The following is a 12,033-nucleotide window of genomic DNA, read 5'->3' as shown; positions in this document are numbered from 1 at the left end:
CGCATCCCAATTCTCTTGATGTGCTAGCATTTTCGGCACCAGATTTTCTGGTACCAGCACCTCTCCTAGAGTCTCCTCTAGGTTCCTCCTTTCTTCCACAAATCTCGGACAGTGGAAGAATACATGCTCTGGGTCCTCTGGGACTCCATCGCAATTTGGACAGTCGGGTGAGGTCTCCAATTTAAACCTGTGAAGGTATTGGAGATATCCTCCATGTCCCGTGAGAAACTGGGTGAGATTATAATTAACCTCACCGTGTCGTCTCTCCAACCACTCCTTGATGGCAGGAATGAGCCTGTGAGTCCACCGACCCTTTCCCGAGCGTTCCCACCGCTCTTGCCATCTATTTATGGATCTCTCCCTCTCAGCCTTCTTCGTCTGCAATAAGGGAGAGATTGGCTTCGCATGGTATATATTCGCCATCTCATCTGCCAAGATGTCAATCGGCATCATTCCAGAGATGACGAATGCTGCATCATCTGAGACAGTCCTGAAGGCAGAGCATACCCTCAGAGCTGTCCTCCTGTAGACTGCATTCAGTTTCCTAGTATTAACTGACATCCGCAACGCCTCGCTCCAAACTGGGGTCGCATAGAGCATGATTGAGGTCACCACCCTGGCTATAAGCAACCTAGAGGTATGCCGTGGCCCTCCCACGTTCGGCATCATCCTGGCCAGGGCCATACTGGCAGTGGATGATTTATCACAAACATACTGTACGTGTTGCTTATAGCTGAGCTTCCTGTCTATCACCACCCCCAAGTATTTGATGGCCGGCTTGGAAGTGATGATATGATTCCCGACTCTAACACAGGCGTAATTTCTCTTCCGGCGCTTCGTGATGAGGACCGCTTCCGTTTTTTCCTCCGCAAGCGTCAGACCAGAGCTCTCCAACCAGCATTTGACAGCACCGATTGCCTCGCTTGAGTATAACTCAGCATCTTCGAGATGCTTTGCGACAACAACCAGTGCAATGTCGTCAGCGTAACCCATCACTGTGGCTTCCTCCGGAAGGGGAAGATTAAGTACATCGTTGTACATGATGTTCCACAGTAGTGGGCCCAATACGGAGCCCTGCGGGACACCCGCGGAAACGACGTACTCCTGCGGTCCGTCATCAGTGTCGTACCAGAGCCTCCTTTCAGTTAAATAACTATCGACAATTGCGGCGAGGTAGGCGGGAATACCAACCTTCGCTAGGGATTTCCGGATTAGATTCCAATTGGCCGAATTGAATGCATTTTTCACGTCCAGGGTTACTACCACGCAATATTTGCTGGTACTACCCTTTCCGTGGATTGCATCTTCGGCCAAGCCAGTAACCAATTTGATGGCATCAATGGTTGATCTGGCTTTACGGAATCCATACTGCCGATCTGAAAGGCCGCCTTGGCTCTCAACTACCGGGAGTAATCTATTATAGATTACCCGCTCTAACATTTTCCCCACCGTGTCCAAAAGACATATGGGTCGGTATGAGGATGGTTCACCTGGTGCTTTACCAGGCTTGGGCAGAAGCACCAACTTCTGCCGCTTCCATACCGCTGGAAATATTCCCTCGGACATGCACGCTTCGAACAACCCAGCAAACATGTCCGGCCTGGATTTGACGGCAAGCTTAAGGGCCTTATTCGGTATTCCGTCCAGACCCGGTGCTTTGTTGTCTCCTATTCTGCCGCAGATCTCCAGGAGCTCGTCTCTGGTGACTGGCGAGATTGCCATCACATTCAGAGGTGGTTGGAATGTGTCGGTGTTCTCCTCTTGCTGGGGGAATAACCCCTGGATGATTTTCAACAAGAGGGCGGGGCACGTGATCTGCGGAGACGAACGGCCTCTAAATCGTCCCATCACGATTCCATAAGCTCTCCCCCACGGATTTACGTCCGCTTCTGAGCAGAGCTCCCTAAAGCATTTCCTCTTGCTTCGCTGGATGGCCAGCTTGAGGGTTTTGCGGGCTGCTTTGTAGGCGCACTCTTTCTGCCCTTGATCGACTCTACCTACCGCCCTCTGAGCCGCTCTTCTTGCTCGGTGGCAGGCCGATCGAAAGCCGGTCAGTTCATCATTCCACCAGTAGTTTGGTCTTCTACGGGGGAATGCGCACCTCCTAGGCATGGACGCGTCACATGCTTTGGCGATGCATTGAGCCAGATGGACAGCTCTTTCCGTAGAGGCGCCTGCTATATCAGGTTGATCCAACCACACCTCTAAGAAGCTCTGCTCATCCAAAGATTTTGCAGACCAGCCTGAAATCTTTTTCGGTTTCGGGCATGATAGCTCTTTGCCTTGAGGTTCGATACATGTCTCAAAGAAAACTGCCTGGTGATCGCTGTGGGTGTAGCGTTCGCTGACGCACCAGGACATACCACGCGCCAGCGAAGGGCTGACAAAGGTCAGGTCTACAACCGAGCCTGATCCCCCTTTCTGGAAGGTGTTTGCAGCACCTTCGTTAGCCAAAACTATGTCAATCTGCGCAAAAGCTTCTAATAAACTGCGCCCCCTAGCATTTGATTCCCTACTACCCCACTCTAGGGCCCAAGCATTGAAATCACCAGCAATCACCTTTGGACTTCGTCCCTTCGCGTCGAGAACAAGATTATCAAGCATTTGCTCGACTTGCAGTACATTGTATGGCTTGTCGACCGCAAGCCCATATCGCCGCTCCACCAGTCGAATCTTTGACCCATATGCCACCGTGACGGTGTCTATACGGTTCGCTTATGATGGCGATTTCCATCTCAGATTCGAACGTGGTCTGCTCAAGTAAATCCTGAGCGACCCTGCAATGATTCAGGTTTATTTGAATAAACCTCATTTTCTCATTGCAGTGAGCGCCTTCCTAAATTCTGGACATTTACCACTCCCGGCAATATGCCGGTTATCCTGTCCCTCTTTTACTTCGCACAATAGGCACTTGGGGTCCCTATTGCACTCTCTGGCAATATGGCCTTTCTCCCCACACCTTCTGCATCGATCGGATCGATCAATGCTGCTGGTGCATGCCTTCGCGAAGTGTCCAAACATGAGGCATTTAAAGCACCTCAACGGAAGACAACCCATCCATTCCGAACACTTCCGGAAGCTAATAACATCTTCATTGCCTCCGCTGGTACTCGTATTGTAGCAGTTTGAGTGCCACCATAGCCTTTTTGTAGGCTCACAACAGACTCCACTTGAATTGCTCCTTCAGAGCAGTACAAATTTCTCATTTCGATGTCACTTCATCGAGATCCTTACATTGTAGATATGTAGATCTCATGTTTTTGGGCACGCACTGCGGCATTCTCCCCAAGTGAGTTTTTCACTTGAGTGCGAAAGTCATCAGTTTTGGCCTCGCTGGATCTTTTCAGCTCGAACATGAGATCCCCTTTCTGGGTTCTTCGGATTCGGTTTACATTTCCGCTCAGATCTTTTAGGTCGGGATCCGCTTTGACCTTTTTGAGTATCTCCGCGTAGGACAGATTGCCCTTACTGGAGATAACAATTACATCTGGACGAGTTCGCACTTTTGCCTTTCGTTCCGCTTTTTTGTTGGTAACTTTAGTCCATTCATCGTTTTCGCTGGTCTTAGGCTTCGCAACGCTGGTCGAGTTTCCTAGATTCTCGGTACGGTTTCCTCCTTCTGACCTGTTGGTGTTGGTTTTCCGGATGTCCTGTCCGCCTTTTTTTCTCTTAGGCGCCTGCTGATTACTTAAAGGATCCCCCTCTTTTTAACGTACTCGCTTATTTCGCTGGGATTCGATGGTAGTACGGTTAGGCGTCACTTGGGTCGCTTGTGATACTGTTGGCACAGCGGGGTTCGGCGTGTTCTTATTATTCTTTTCCTCCATCTGTGATCTATTATAGAGAACTCTAATAGCCCTCACCATATTCTTTATGGCTTGGTGCACGTTGTGCTTGTCCTTGATAAACTCGGACAGCTCAACTATTTTTGCCCCAAGCTGGGTGAAGGGTAATTCCTCCGGATCGGGACTCTGCTCCCTATAAGTCCCGGCAGGGTTACTCCTTTTACATGGTCCTTCACTTTTGGCCTGTACTTTATCCTTCATCGTCTTTGGCATTGGTGGAGATCTCAAAGTTGATGAGCTTCTTTTGAATGGATCTCTTCCTTGTTCCTGGAGCACCTCCTGCTGTCGAGCATCTTGAACATGTGCGGTGGGTGTTGTCACGGTTTTTGTTGTCCAAAAAGCTGCTTTTAGTTCGTCTTTGTTTGGTCTTGTTATTGGTGTTCTCGGTAAAGTCGTACTTCGCTTGAATACTTCCTTCTCCAGATCCAAATCACTTGTAGCATTATATGCCAAGGTGGCCAAGTTGTCCACCACCGAGGCACTGCGGTCGAGGGATATCGACGACCGGGAGCCCGCTTGCTCACTCCCAAAAGCCGCCGGTACTGGGGTTCCGAGCCCCTGCACCGTAAGTTTCCTCCTTCTCTCGTCTTCCATGGTGGTTTTATTTTCTGGGTATCCTTCCCATAGCCATTTTGGTCCGCGCACCAGAGATGAGCAAACACTAGCCCATACACAGTCAGAAAAGAAAAGTGCATGAACACATATTTACACATCAATAGGTATGCCCCTATCCGCCAGCTGGGGTCGCGCCTGATGGGAGATCTGGCCACTCCTCACAGGTCTGTCCGTCTGTCTGTCTGTCTGTCTGTCTGTCTGTCTGTCCGTCACACGCATTTTTCTCGGAGACGGTTATAGCGATTGACATCAAATTTGGAAGAAAGGTGGGAACTGTGAACGCTCACGCATACAGTGAATTACATCCTTTTACGTCGAATTTAAGGGGGTGTCCCCATACATGCAAAAGGGGGGTGTAAAATTTTTTTTCATCAAATATAGTCATGTGGGATATCAAATTAAAGGTCTCGATTAGTACTTTTCAAAGCCGGTCTTAGTTTTGTCATTTGTTGGAGGGGTGGGGAGCGTGGAGGGTTGAAATTGATCACTTCTTTAAGGGGGCCATTCTCAGAAACTACCAAACCGAAAAATCTGAAAAAAATCAGGAGGCTGCCACTATATGGTATCTGGGCTCCGAAATACCTTCCATGCCGATGTCTGTTTAAATAAAGTTAATAATAGTATATTACTACAATTTTTTGTAATTGGTTAGAAACCCCCCTTACGTTTATCCTAGTACCATGAAATCCGAAATTGAGTTTTTCCATCGCCTCGTCAATTTCAGCTTTCTGTAGTTTCGGAAAGACAATAGGTGGAATTTTTACCTTCTTATGAGTGGCGGTGACCACATTAACTGTATCGCTATCGACTGCCATTTCATTTTCATCTACTTGTAAAATGCTAAACCGGTTGGATGCGCCCGCCATTTCAGATGGTAATGGTGGTGGTCTTCGCAGAACTCTCAGTTTACTTCGAAGATTTTCATCCGGGGATTCATTCCCCCTTGTTCGCCTTCTGCCACTTTCAGACAACTTTACTATTTAAGCACAAAACTAATTAGGTATATTAGCAAAACCAATACTAGTTATAAAATTTATAAAGTTAAAAAATTCGTCTAAAACCTTGAAAACTTTAAACACTTCAGGTACACTCCAGAGTCCCGAGCCATCTTCCATTTCCAAACTTTTTTCATAATTCTACAGAGTGCAATCCTTGGGATTGAAGCAGGTCGTTTCGACGCGAGCACCTTTCAACGCCGAACCTTACCTTATTATTACCTTCTACCACAAGACCATTCTTCGGTCAAAGTGTGCATCCCCAAACTGAACTTAGATAACAAATGCATTTTGAAAAAAAAATGTTAGTGAAAAATTGCGTCGAAGCATTCGGAATCGAAACGAACCGCGTCAAAACGAGCCGCGTCAAAACGAGCCGCGTCAAAACGAGCAACGTCGAAACGGTTCGCGTCGAAACGTTATGTACCTGTTTCGGATATGCTATAATTCATTGGTATTTTTTTCTCTTTGACCTCCAGCGATGCCTGAGGTTCGAGTCATGCCTCGTATCCAATCCAAACGTCCAGGTGAAAGCGCTGAGATGTATTGTCACGTGATTGGCGACCCCTTCCCTAAAGTTGAATGGCTTAAGAATGATGAGCGCATTGAGCTAGTCGGTAAAGCCAACAAATATCAAGTAATTGGCAACGGGACAGCTTTGAAAATCAGAAATATTGCATATTCTGATACGGGTGAGTTGTTAATGCCAAAGTATATATAAGGAGAACCTAATATGTCCTGTTATTCTTTTTTTTATTTTTCTTCCTCTCCAGGTGCATATATGTGTCAAGCAACCAATATCGGTGGTGAAGTACGAGATATAAGCTCGCTCATTGTTCAAGAAGAACCAACACCAAGTGAGTATATTGACTGAAACAACTTCAATTTCATTTTTCACTTACAATTGTCGCGATGGGGAGAAATGCTAGGGCGTCCACCTCAGTCAACGCGGCAGGACGGGCCCCGGTCCTGTCGAGAAATGGCAAGGGTTCTTGACGCATGGACGGCGTCAGAACGTAAGCAAGTTAGTCCGTACACAACGAACAAAACAAATACGTATCTGCACGCTAAATGTTGGTACCTTAATTGGAAAGGCGGAGGAACTCGCAAGAGCCCTTCGGAAAAGGTGCATTGACATCTGCGCTCTGCAAGAAACCCGATGGTCTGGTGCCAAAAGCTGCGACATTCAACGCGAACGCGGTAAAAATGACTACAAACTTCTCTATTTTGGTAACCCACACACTCAATATGGTGTTGGCATTGCCATCTCAGAGGGTTTCCGTGATGCCATTAAAGAAGTCGAACGATTTGATGATCGGCTGATGAAGCTCACCATTATATCAGCTGATCGCACTATTCACTTCTTCACCGCGTATGCACCACAGACAGGTGGACCTGATGCCGAGAAAGATGCCTTCTGGCAACTTCTCGATGAAAAGACTTGTCACGTGCCTGTTGACGATTACATAATCATTGCCGGCGACCTTAATGGTCATGTGAGTTAAAAGGCAGACGGTAACAGGTGCCATGGGGGAAAGGGGTTCGGAGCGCGCAATGAAGGTGGCGAGCGTATAATCGATTTTGCGGACACCCATGACCTTGTACTTATGAATACATGGTTCATCAAACGATTGTCTCATCTTCCCACATTTTATAGTGGGAACAATAAAACGCAAATCGACTACATTCTCATAAGACGCCAACATTTTACCACTGTCACTGATTGCAGAGTCGTTCCCGATGAGACCATCGCACCTCAACATCGGCCGTTGATTGCCGTCCTGCGAATTAAGCCACCGATAAAACACGAGCGAACCATTTCAAAAATTTTTACGATAAACTGGGCACTCGGGATGCCGAGAGAGATCTGTATCGACTTGCTAAAAGCCGTGATGAACGCACACGGGATATCGAACACTTCTGTTGTGTTAATGACAAGAACGGTACTGTGCTTACCAACCGTCGAGCCGCAACGGATAGATGGCGAGAATACTTCCTGCAGATTTCAACTGAAGATTTTGCTCATCCTCCACTTCCACAATCATCGCCGACATTTGGAGCAGTTCCACCAGTCAGCGCAACTGAAGTCAAGGAGGCAATAAAACAAATGAAGTCGGGTAAAGCAACAGGACCTGACGACATCGCATCTGAGCTCTGGAAAGCGAAGAGCTGGGACCCAACGCTGTGGCTCAGTGAATTCTTTAACCGGGTTATTCAGGAAGGAAGAACACCATCTGACTGGCAAGAAAGTACCACTGTTCCAATATGGAAAAAGAAAGGTAGCCCAGCAGAATGTTCAAATTACCGTCCGATCCGGTTACTTTCCCATACCATGAAGATTTTTGAACGCATTCTTGACAACCGTATTCGCCAAATCGTTGAAATAACCGTGAATCAAGCCGGATTTGTCAAGAACTGCGGAACTACTGACGCAATACACGCTGCGCGGTTACTCATGGAGAAACACCGTAAGAAGCATCGCCCTCTTTAACATTGCCTTTCTGGATCTAGAAAAAGCGTTTGACCGTGTACCACACGAACTCATCTAGTATGCTTTACGACAACGCTTCGTGCCAGAAGAACTCGTGCGCTGGGTTCAATTGCTCTACCACGATCCGAAAAGTAAAGTTCGAAGTATGGCGGGTGTATCAAAACCGCTTCGTGTCTCTGTTGGTGTTCATCAAGGAAGTGCCCTCTCGCCACTCCTCTTTGTCCTTGTTATGAACACCGTCACACGGGATATCCAACGTCCAGCGCTCTACACACTGCTTTATGCAGATGATGTTTTCCTAGCATCTGATAGCAAAAATTATCTCGAGCAACTTGTTCAAAAATGGAATGATCGCCTCATGCAACACAGTCTCAGATTGAATTTAAACAAAACTGAATTTTTCACGACCGATCCCCATGAAACAGACACGACCACTGTCAGCGGCAGTGATCTGCCCAGAACTGAGCGATTTAAATACCTCGGGTCAACGCTATCAGCCAATGGAGAGCTGCGTTATGAAATTGCTTCACGCATTAACGCAACCTGGATGAAGTGGCGCTCCACAACTGGTGTCCTTTGTGATCAACGTATCAACGAACGTCTCAAATCTAAAATCTACCGCAATGTCGTCCGTCCAGTCGCTCTCTATGGTTCTGAGTGTTGGCCGATCATAAAAGGCAATGAACGTCGTCCTGCGGTAATGGAGACGAAGATGCTACGTTGGACTAGTGGCGTCACACGTTCCGAAATGAGGATATCCGTTATGGGGTTGCACCGATCGTGGAAAAGTTGCGAGAGAGGCGTCTTCGATGGTATGGTCACGCAATTCGTGCAAACGAGAATTCACTTGCCAAGATTGGTCTGAACATCGAAGTCGATGGTAAACGACCAAAAGGCAGACCTAAGCAACGGTGGCTTGATACGCTGGATGGGGATTTGAAAGCCTCGAGATTGCACCCAGATCAGGCATTCGATAGAGCCAAATGACGAAGCCGATCACGACGAGCCGACCCCGCTTGTGAACGGGACAAAGGCTGAAGAAAAAGAAGAAGAAGAAGAATTGTCGCGATAGGTTTCCCAATTGTCACCTTGAAGTTGATGTTTTAAAAAGAAACTTGGTATGAGGCAATTGAAAACAATCGCGATTATACGTTTCTATTTATACTTAAACACTAATTACCTAAATTACTTTGCTTTTTTGACGAATAAGTATCCCGTATTCCTACCTATTTAACAACATCAGGAATTGGGTAAAAAAGTACCAACTGGAAGTCGTAGGTTCAAGTCGATCGTCCACCTTGCGGAATTTACTGGGAAGCGTCAAGGATCCTTTGGCAACGGAAGAAAAAAGTGGGATGTACCGAATAACGTGAAGCGACTGTAATGAAATATAGATAGGACAGACTAAACGCCTGATAATGACTAAATTCAATGAACATATCAAGGAAACGGTAAGTAGTCGTGCATGAGATCATCAGTGGCAGCGCACATAGTCGAGGAAGCCCATTCCATTCAACGCGAAAATCTTGAACTCTTACGTCATACAAACCGAACAACAATCTTGGACCCTTGGGAAAATCTAGAAATTTTGAGGCAAGACGCGACGCGGTTATTAAACACAGATTCCGGTAATTGCCCCTCAAAATTAATAAGACTCGCCGCGGTAATTAACAGATAATTTGGTTAATAATTTCATGTTTTTCTTTTGTTAAAAAAGTAAGTGTTTAAGTATAAATAGAACCGTATAATCGCAATTGTTTTCAGTAGCTTTGTACTGATGAAGGGGTAAGTTGCCCCCGAAAGATATAAATACACTGCTCTTAGACACTCATCCTTCTCCTATTTGCAGCTTTCCTCCTTCTCTGTTCCTTCAGCAACTCCTGCAGCATTTGGATGATTGCGGAGCCAACCACTTCTCCTCGGACTCCAGCATCTCAGTAACCAAGCTCTCCGGGGTCCCGCTCCTGCCCAGCACCTGGTTTAAGCTCCTTCTCTCCATCGCAAATCGTGGGCAGTGAAACATCACATACTCTGTATCCTCCGGTATGCCATCGCATCTGGGACAGTTCGGAGAATCACCCAACCCAAAGCGGTACAGATACTGCCTGTAGCAACCACCGTGTCCCGTGAAGAACTGGGTAATGTGGTAGTTGGTTTCCCCATGTTTTCGCTCAAGCCATACCCTAATGTTGGGAATGAGCCTGTGCGTCCACCGACCTTTCGTAGACTCGTCCCATCTGCGTTGCCAGAGATCAAGCGACTCTGACCTTGCCGCATTTCTACGCTGTGCATGCCCCTCCATACGGCTTGCATTGTACAGGACACTCATTTCTTTGGCCAGAATGTCAACCGGGATCATGCCTGCCACCACCAATACTGCCTCATCTGATGTGGTTCTAAAAGCACTGCAAACCCTCAAAGCCATCCGCCGGTAAACCGAGTTCACCTGCTTCCGTCTCTGAGAGTTTGCAAGCGCCTCTGCCCACACAGGCGACGAGTGGAGCAGGATGGAGCGCACCACACCGGCTAGCACCAACCCCCGGCAACGTTTCGGCCCACCAATATTTGGCAACATTTTTGCAAATACCGTGGTGGCACAGGCTGCCTTTTGGCATGCATACTCTTGGTGTTCCCTAAAACTCAATTTGGTGTCAATTACTACCCCCAGGTATTTAATAGCCGGCTTTGATACGACCGTATGTTCACCGACCTCCACTTTCACAGTGTTATTTTTTCTAGGGTTCGTTATTAAGACTGCTTCCGTTTTCGCGTCCGCCAAGGTCAGCCTGGCCTTTTCTAGCCAGGACTTTACCGCTCTCACTGTTTCCGTTGCGTAAACCTCCACATCTTCTGGGTGTTTTGCTGCAACAACCACAACTAGGTCATCAGCAAAGCCGACAATCGTAGTCCCCTCTGGGACGGGAAGAGCAAGCACCCCATTATACATGATATTCCACAACAGGGGACCAAGTACCGATCCCTGTGGTACCCCGGCTGCGACAATGTACTCTTTGGGGCCCTCATCCGTCCCGTACCAGAGAGTCCTCTCTGAGAGGTAGTTTTCCACCAAATTCGCTAAATATACGGGGACACCTATGTCAGCGAACGCCCCTTTAATTCTATTCCAGTTGGCCGAGTTGAATGCGTCTTTCACATCCAACGCCACCACGGCACAGCAGCCTTCAGAAATCAGAGCACCTTTTGCCAGGTTTACCACCATGTTAATTCCGTCCACCGTAGAGTGGGCGCGTCGGAAACCAAACTGGCGTTCCGACAAACCATTGCTGGCTTCGACGATGGACAGGAATCTGTTGTAGATGACTCTCTCCATCATCTTCCCCATTGTATCCAACAGGCAGATAGGACGATACGACGCTGGGTTTCCAGGTTGCTTGCCAGGCTTCGGAAGCAACACCAACTTTTGCTTTTTCCACTGGGCAGGGAATATTCCTCCATTTAGGCACGCCTCGAAGGTGTTGGTGAAAAGGTCGGGCCTAGTCTTCACTGCCAGTTTCAAAGCTCGGTTAGGGATGCCATCCAAACCTGGGGCCTTGTTGTCACCGAACCTACCACATACTTCCCCTGAGCCTCTGGCAAAGCCTCCTTACTCGAAAACATGCGGCTCGCAAACTTGCGATTCCGTTGTTCTATCAGTAGTTAGGTTCCCTACTGGGGAGCAATCGCCTTCTGGGCATAGTAGCATCGCATGCTTCCATCACCTATCGGGTGATTTGGGTGGCTTTTTCTCTAGCCATACCATTCAGGGATATGTCGGATTTGAGCACCGCGGAAAACGTGTCCCCCTCGAAAGCTGTCGCTGTCCAGCCGAGCATACCACCCAGCATTCTGCGAGAACTCTTTTTCGAGCTCGATCCGCCCTTGATCTCTATGCAGATTGCCTGGTGGTCGCTGTGAGTATAGTCCTCACTGACATGCCAAGCGATTCTACTGGCTAAAGTGGCACTCACGTATGTCAGATCCACTATAGACCCCAGGCCCCTTCCCCGGAAAGTGCACGAAGACCCAACATTCGCCAGTACCACGTCTAGCTCCGGATGCGTGCATGTGCATGGCCATGAAACATTCG

The 12,033-nt window shown here is 47.8% G+C and overlaps 1 protein-coding gene across 2 annotated transcripts in view; it reads left to right on the top strand.

The window, feature by feature from the left end:
* Positions 1–12,033, top strand: part of LOC119660800 (follistatin-related protein 5-like) — a 72,524-nt gene that overhangs the window by 38,907 nt on the left and 21,584 nt on the right. For both annotated transcript variants that reach the window (XM_038069627.1, XM_038069628.1), the window contains exons 5-6: positions 5,935–6,147; positions 6,229–6,312. In XM_038069627.1, the coding sequence (XP_037925555.1) occupies positions 5,935–6,147; positions 6,229–6,312 (297 nt within the window). The remainder of the gene's footprint in view (positions 1–5,934; positions 6,148–6,228; positions 6,313–12,033) is intronic.

This window comes from Hermetia illucens, chromosome 7, assembly GCF_905115235.1.
Source record: "Hermetia illucens chromosome 7, iHerIll2.2.curated.20191125, whole genome shotgun sequence".
In the NCBI taxonomy this organism is placed as follows: Eukaryota; Metazoa; Arthropoda; class Insecta; order Diptera; family Stratiomyidae; genus Hermetia; species Hermetia illucens.
This window is presented reverse-complemented; position numbering and strand designations above follow the sequence as displayed.